This window comes from Haemaphysalis longicornis, unplaced genomic scaffold (assembly GCF_048455015.1).
Source record: "Haemaphysalis longicornis isolate Haplotype H1 unplaced genomic scaffold, Haemaphysalis longicornis Haplotype H1 scaffold_2, whole genome shotgun sequence".
Lineage (NCBI taxonomy): Eukaryota > Metazoa > Arthropoda > Arachnida > Ixodida > Ixodidae > Haemaphysalis > Haemaphysalis longicornis.
In genome coordinates, this window is record NW_027526295.1 from 168580930 (window position 1) to 168588821 (window position 7892).

At 46.1% G+C, this 7892-nt stretch overlaps 1 protein-coding gene across 1 annotated transcript; it reads left to right on the top strand.

The window, feature by feature from the left end:
* The first annotated feature begins 410 nt into the window (after positions 1–410).
* LOC144167501 (uncharacterized) lies at positions 411–4838 on the top strand. The gene is made up of 4 exons (XM_077696753.1): positions 411–512; positions 1079–1132; positions 3061–3215; positions 4466–4838. Exons 1-4 carry the CDS (start codon positions 428–430, stop codon positions 4778–4780), a joined length of 609 nt encoding a protein of 202 aa, XP_077552879.1. The 5' UTR covers positions 411–427; the 3' UTR covers positions 4781–4838.
* The last annotated feature ends 3054 nt before the right edge of the window (positions 4839–7892 follow it).

The following is a 7892-nucleotide window of genomic DNA, read 5'->3' on the forward strand; positions in this document are numbered from 1 at the left end:
TCTAGAATTCGTTCAATTACGAGGTTTGCAACGATGTTCTGTAACTCAAATTTACGATCTCTTACTATTTAACTGGTCGCTTGCTAAAGGAGGGTAATTTTGCAAACGCAAGCTACGTTACGCGGTTCTGCTCCCGATAATCTTCGTGTAGCAAAAATGTGCATACAAAACCTACCCAGGACATCGCTCCTTTGTAGAATCGCATGGATACAAAAAGTGCAGCGGTACTTACGTGAGTTTCGCAGTTCAAGGGCGTTGCTTTGTCCTGTGAGTCACAGGATGTAGATTATGATTGTGTTTAAAGTGACAACAAAAGTTCTGTTGTATTTCTGGTGACACCTGTTTTCTTTGGGTATCTTGTGAAAGCTCCGTTGTTATCCGTTCAGCAATTGTATAGACAACCGAAAATACGCTGGAGACATGTGCGATGTCGTATATAAAGCCGTTGTTACACGGGTTTGGCCAAAAGACTACAAGCGCCTCGATACTGCAACTGCCTTGGTTTTTCACTGGTGAGTTTCATTCGCTAAGATTTGGTTGGACTGTAATCTGCTACACGCCACAGATTATGAGGCAAAAAATTAACACTCACGTAAATAAATTGTGTGAGGGCTTGCCAAAAACCAGTCCGTAAATTATCGGTGAGAAACAAAATATTTAAAAATGAGCTTTGAGGTCCACTCTCCCCATCTTAGGCTTTGAAGTAACTCGATAGTAGCCTAGGTTTTCTCAAGTGCTTTTAAGATTGACCTTTGTATTTTCTCAAAACCGGTATCCACAATGAACTTCACAATCCATCTCGGGATCGACCGTATAACTGCTTAGCCGCTGCGTCCTCTAGCAGAGTACCCGTAGCAGTCCTCTCCCATCGCATAGTACCACCCGGGTGATAGCTACATCAGAGTGCACTACACGCTCTTGTATTTCTCTTTTGTTATGTTTTAATATTTTCTTGATTGCATTGCAGCGCAAGAAGCATTTCCTCATCAATTTCAAGTTTTAGAGCACTCCATGAATAGCTAATACATAATCATCTCGATGAATAAACGCCTCGGCAATGTCTGTTTTCTTTCCTCAGACATCATGAAGCACCTCGTGGGATCCCTCTGCCTTCTCTTCATTGGTCTTACATGTAAGCCTTCGCTATTTATATATGCCATTGAGCTTGAAGGCAGCACGTAGTGCAAAACTCTAGCTAATAAATGTCTGACGAATGATAACGATTATTACGAATTAATATTCTTATCCATCAGAAGAAATTGTTTAAAAAAAGACACATCGGCATTGTCCTAAAAACTGGTAACAACAAAAACGCGGAAAGCCGACTTTGCGCAGAACTGCAGCTTAGAATTATCTCCTGTTTACATGCAGTAGCGGACAATCTGCGGTTAATATCGAGCCCTTGAATGCTCCTGCGCATGCTCATAAACGTCATTATGCATTCCGCCGCTTGGTCCACAGAATTTTCGGCACGCTTTGTTGTTGGCAACTTTGTGAAATGTACTTGCCTTTCGAAATCATGGGATTAAAAATGGCGTTTTCTTTATTTTCTTCCCGTGAATAAAACGAACATAGAAATGTATTTGCAATGTCTTTTCAAGGAAGGATTACGATACAGGCACCCCAGGGGAAAATATTCTCAGATCTAAACTCATCCTGATTTATACAAAGCTTTCCTTTACGGTGTGGAAGCAAGCCAAGTCAATCAACAAGCAAACGGATTACAAATCAAAAATGCTCTTAAGTTTCAATTTAGATGCGCGCGCGCTACTGAGTTCCAATGTTTGGTTGGGTTTTCGCTCATCTTACGGAACGGAAAAATGCCCGTGTGTTGAGATTTCAGCATACTTAAAGGAGCCGTGAAGACAAAATACAAGTTGGGTTTATTAGAAAGGCTGCTTAGTCCCGATCACAATGATGCCAATATCATCGCAATCTTCGAACAAATAACGGAGATATTAAAGAAAACGTGAAGCAGTCGCGACCCCCTAGCCAATTTTCCGCAACTTTTCTATGACGCCACGAAACCTTGTTTGTGCGATTGGCGGCCGCCTAACTGACCTGTCGCGACGACACATGACTGGACGTCTGTAATGGGGTCTCTATTTCCATTTTACCGCATCACTTGAATGCTAACGTGCAGTTAACGCACTGAAAATTATGTTTTATTGTTGGCCCGTATGACGTCAATTTTGCTCATAACACGTCACTGTGGCGCAAAATCTGAAAGTTTTAAATATTTCTTGCTTTTTTTTCCCTTAAAAAAACATCTTTTGGGGCTGTAATGGAGCTGAGTGAGATACTGAATCCTAGTTCTTTCAAATTACAAGAAGTTGTATTTTCTCTTCATGGCTCCTTTATAAACCTTTTAGGCCTAAATTACTCCCAAACCTTCGCCTCAAGCTTGCTTCATAACCCGGGTGTAGTTTCGACACGTGAAACCTCAAGTACAACACGATGTCTCCGCAGAGAAAGCCTTGACCATGTCTGCAAGGTTGTTTAGTTGAAGGCAGTAAGAACCAGGAGAGCTCGGAATGCGTGCGTCAAAGGCTTTTCAACTTTAAACAAGGGCTTTCAAAAGACTAGCAGCTCAGAGAGCTAACACATTTTTGGTCAGAATAGCACTCGATAACTCGAAATAAAGGAAATGTGCAGTACCTTTTTGCACGGCTATATTTCCTGCTTTTCTCGTTTTGGTACATGCGCTTCACGAAGGCAAATGTTCCGATATGAAGGCACTCGTTAGAATGGGACAGATATAACAAAAAGCTTTCGAGGTTCATGTATTACTGGGAGTTATAAAAATGTTTCAGATAACTTTTTTGTTCCGCATGGGTTAAAGCTCAACGTTTTCTTGATTACACGAAAAAAAGTTTATTTAATGTATTTGACAGACTTTTGCCAGAGCTAAACGGAATGTTTTGTTTACAGTAAGAACCTTTACATTTAACAGTATTGAAAAGTAGTACCCTTTTCTATTTCTTTCACTGGAACGGGGCAAACATTGAAAAAATTGGCTCGCGCCTTCAATAAACACGGACCTCTAACCACACTGCTCAGGCGAGGCGTACGTTGTTGCGGAAACGGAGGAACCATCGTTGGACAAGATCCTAGATGCAGAATTCAAGCGCATCGAAGACGAGGCTATCCTGGTGGGGGAGATACTAGTCGAGGCCGCCCGACACCTAAACGAACATGCCAAACTTGAAACCGAGGTAAGAGAAAAGAACATGATTCGTGCCTCTACCAGTTAGTTTGCCGTAAGGAGTAGAATAGTGTTACGCGATCTGACTAAGTGAGCAAGATTTGCAGAAACAGGTTGTATGAAGTAGCTTTACAGTCAAACCCGTGTATAGCGAACTGCAATATGCACCGCGATTAGTTCGATATATCCAATAGTTCGATATGGCCGAACCCGCCTATAACGACCTTACTGTTACGAGTTCGCAATCCGCGGGAGCACCCACCCCCCCTTCCCGACTCCGCCATCCGCGTATGCAGAAACGAACACAGTACAGTAGCCATTAACATACCAATATAATCCATTTATTGCAAGTAATAAAGCTACTTTCCGCCTTAACTACCCACGTTGCAAAAAAAAAAAAAGCGGTGATTTTTGTTTTCACTTTCGTTTTGGCGGCTTAAACTAGCATAGCATTCTCTACACGAAACATTGTCTGCACCAGTTCGAGTCCGCGTCCCTAAAAATCTAGGAAGCATTGGCGTGGCACATCGACTGCCGGAAGCGCTTCATTATAAGCGTCGGGTTGATTTCACTCGCGACATCATCAGGAACGTTGGCGAGCGCTTCCCACAGTTCACCGATGCTGCTATCTTGGTCCGAACTCGCTTATTGGGCGGGTTTCTTCGTGAGTCCCGCGCGTCGGAAACAGTTACGGAAAGTATTGGGCGTCACGTCGCTCCGTGGTCGCGGCCGATCCACATCTCAATCGCCGCTCCGAGATCGTGCATTGCGGCGGCCATTCTAGGCGCCCAGAGTTCGATATATCGGATGTGAATTTCGTTGTAAGGAATATGTTTCCCATGCATTTCCGTAACTGAAATATTTTTGTTCAATATATAGGGTAATTCGCTTTATCCGGGTTCGGTATAGCCGGGTTTGACTGTATAACGTCTGAAAGGATGTATAAATACAATAGCTAGAAGCAGAGCTTGGGTGATGGAAAACTGAGTTGTGAGATACATCGTATTCTCGTATTAAAAGGCATGAATTCCTAACTGCCTGAAAAATATAATTGAACTTTAAAATATAATTTGTTTGAACACTTTGTTAATTGAATCTCATCATGGAGACATATGAGGTTACATCGGCCATAAAGATTACAATATTAAATCACGACTGCAGAAACCTCGTGCTTCAAGAAAAAAGTGTATTCTATCTACTTTTTAAGTGCACACATATGTATAACGTGGCACCGTTAACGTCCGGGTCTTTTATTTTCAGAGTGATGAGTACTTCCGGGATGTATGGGAGGTCGTCAAAAATGTCGTCAAGGACTTGGGGAAGAACTTCAAGGAGTCGGCTATAGACACTGCAACCAAGGTCAAGACTACCATCAATGCTGTCACAGAGGAGGCAAAAGAAAAGATCAAAGAAAAGACATTGGAGATTCTCGCTAAGATCTTTAGCGACACACTCGCCGGTTACGCTTTCGGAGACTTTGAGACGCCGCGTGAGGTCGTCAACGCTCTATGCGCCCAAATAAACACAGTTGGGAAGGATATTATAAGGAAGGGAAAAGAGCTCGGCGCTCGGTAAGAGTAACTCCTTCAGGAACGGTTGGGATTGAGCGCATTGTCCCAGATCACTGTGAATACCCGAGTTGAATAAAATATATCAGTTATTGTGAACTTTGTCCTCCGTTTTTTCTTGTCATGAGGAGTTAAGGCAAGTTTGCGATGCCTTATTCCGTGCTTAGGTACTATATAAGCAATGGCACCAATCACTCGGAAAAATAAACACAATATTTTGTTACATTCATAGACAAAAAATGGGCGAAAAGTCCGGCTTTCGTCGCTATTTCATCATGCTGGGTGTGTTGGTGCGTTTACAGTTGAGCCTGCTTATAACGAACATATCGGGAAACTGAAATCAGTTCGTTGTATCCGCTTTTAGCTATATGTAAACACAAAATCTACACTCTAAGAAATCGGGGGAGTAGTTTAAGAGTCCAACAGTCATTGTACAATTGTAAGCATTAGCGGACTCCCTCGAAAGCTGCGGGGAGTTGGATGCAATGTTCGCTCCCCATAAGGAGGAGAGGAAAACCGACCGCGTACTCTTCTCGTGCGCGGTGGAGTGCAGCCCCAGTTCTGTTCCCGCACCAGTGAAGAGTAAACCTGCGTATCGTCTCCCCTCTCCAGTACGAAGAGTAAAATTGCAATTTCATTCTGGTCCGGTGAGGGAGTAAGCGTGGAGATGCACTCCTACCATCTACGCACACCAACTTATCAGCGATGGTTTATTTGAATACGAATATATCATATCAAGCAGTTGTGTAAAAAGCGCCCGATTTCTTTTGCCGCGCATTCTAAACGTGCAAGAATATGAATTCGTGTAACGATTGCACGCAGCGTTCAGTGGCGGCAGGCGGCAAACCGAAGGAACCAATCTACGGGCCGCTGATGACGGCCGCTTTGAAAGTGTTTGATAGACGTACGCTTGTCCCGCGCCAGTCGAGCTAAAAAAACGGATTGTAAATCTGAGATCGATTGAAGAAAATGGTGTTGCAAGAAGTGAAGTCCGCGCTTTTCTGATACCTCAAGCTGCAAGCGCATCACGGACCCGCCCCAACCAGCGTGGCTTGTGTTGCCGAGATAGGCATGTATACATACGATAGCTTTTATTAGGTTAAATAAAGGAAATCCGGCTAGATAACTGGTATTAACAGCAATACAGGGCCCGCCTGCAAGATCGGCGTGTGAGGAGGAGTCGATATCACTGTGAGGGCATCTCAAATACACCGTCTACGGTGAAAACAATTTTCACCGTCTGTGTCGTCGGCTGATGAGCGACGATAGAAGCGCACACACCGATCAGTTGCTGGAACTCAAGTGCCTTTATTAAGCGAAGAGAAATGGTGAAACCCCCCCGGTCCGCGATGGTGCAGGGGCGCAGGCGTGGAACACGATACGTAACGGGTCTTACATCCGGCGGGTCACGTAACGCGAACCGCCCGAGCAAGCGTGAGAAAGGCACCTCAGCGAGCCGTGAAGTGCGCGTCTACTATAAAAACCTACACAGGCGGTGAACCCGCCAAGACCCTGCGGGCGACGTACTGACCGCGCCAGGCCGTGATGTCCCCTTAGCGCAGAATACAGGGCTGCGCTTTGTAAACAATGTGGTACGCATGAAGTGGACTTTCAAACAGACGCTTCATGCAACATGGGAAGTTGAACCTGCCCTTATCGTCCTACTTGCTTCGACACAGCACGACGCGTGCTCGCTAACTGCTTGCATGCCTGTGCGTCAGCGCTAGACAGCGAACACGCTAGCAAGCCGTATATTCGCTCGTGCGTGCGGGCGTGCGTGTGTGGAACTAGTTTTTCTTCCGGACGAACATCACAGCGGCGGCGGCACGGAGGCCGATAACGGAACTATGTGCACTGTGTAGCAATGCGCGTGCGGTTGACCAGAGTGCAATTTTTGCGGTCTTCGCGGGGTTCGCGCCTTAAAGGAGTACTGACACGAAATTTCTCGCTTTCAGTTTTTATGCTGTAAAGAATACCTATTGGCCCAGTAATTACGAAAATCGAACCAAAAGCCGTCAGCCGCCAGCATAGAATTAATTATAGCACGTTTATTGCAACCCGTTTGAAATTCGGTCGCCGCGTGGGAAAATGGCCGTTCGAAGGCCAGTCTGCAAGCGGGCCAGCCTTACGTCACGGTCTCACCCATGACGTCAGGGACGTTCGTCGCATCGTCTGCTACGATTGCACATGGTCCGCACTCGCCCGCGCAGTCGACATGTCGTCTGAATCGTCAGACTCGGATGAGTCGATGCCACCCGACAGACAGAACAACTTCATTTAGCCAGGCGATTAGGCCGGCTATGTCTTCACCGTCGTCCGTTTTTTAATATAACTACGGCTCGAACCGGCGCAGACCGTGATAGCAACAGCTTGTCGCCACTCTTATAATCAATCTGATCGCGAAAAAGAAGTTCCACATGCGAGAAAGTGGATGTTAGTGTGGTGAAAATTTGTACTAGGGGTTGTTATCAGCGCTGAATTTAAAAGCGGCGTTCAGATATATGCCGCGATGGTAAGCCTACGCTGACCGGCAGCGGAGGTTCGGCGCTCTGACCCAGCACTGCCGGCTTCGCGGTGCGGCAAGCGGCCGAAAGATGCCGCCGCCTGCGCGCTAGAATCAAAACAGGCCACGGCAGATGTCTTGATCACCGATCGCTGAAACGGAAATTATCGCCAAAATAAAGCTCTATATGGGAAAAAGGGGACGATAGTGGATTGAAAAGCAGTGTAAGGGATGGCCATTCGCAGTTGTACAGATACCGGCGATCAAATATTGGCCACGATACTAAGCCTAAAGTTCCCAACACCCAAGCTGAACCGAGCTACGCCGAGCCCGCTGGCTTGGGCGACAGTTCTTGCGGCCGTTGCCGCGCACGAACTCAGTCCACGTTTAGCGCTGCATGTCATCGCGTGGAAAATAATGCATCTTGGCGTCGTCGTCGATTTGCTCGGAGAGGCTTCCACGAGCAGTACTTCGCATTCCGCGAGCTTGCCATAGCACAACTTGGCGAGCTCGGCGACGACATCGCGCAGCGCGCGGTGCCGGCACCGCGCAGTTTTCGGCACCAGTTCAAGGCAACACCATGCGCCGCCCACCAACTGAAGAGCAAAGACGTCGA

Bases quoted from the DNA above. Each gene is read 5' to 3' on its own strand.
- LOC144167501 (XM_077696753.1), top strand. From the start codon at position 428: ATGTCGTATATAAAGCCGTTGTTACACGGGTTTGGCCAAAAGACTACA. The intron at 1,133-3,060 runs GTAAGCCTTCGC...CACACTGCTCAG, and splicing joins TCTCTTCATTGGTCTTACAT to GCGAGGCGTACGTTGTTGCG. The intron at 3,216-4,465 runs GTAAGAGAAAAG...TTTTATTTTCAG, and splicing joins ATGCCAAACTTGAAACCGAG to AGTGATGAGTACTTCCGGGA.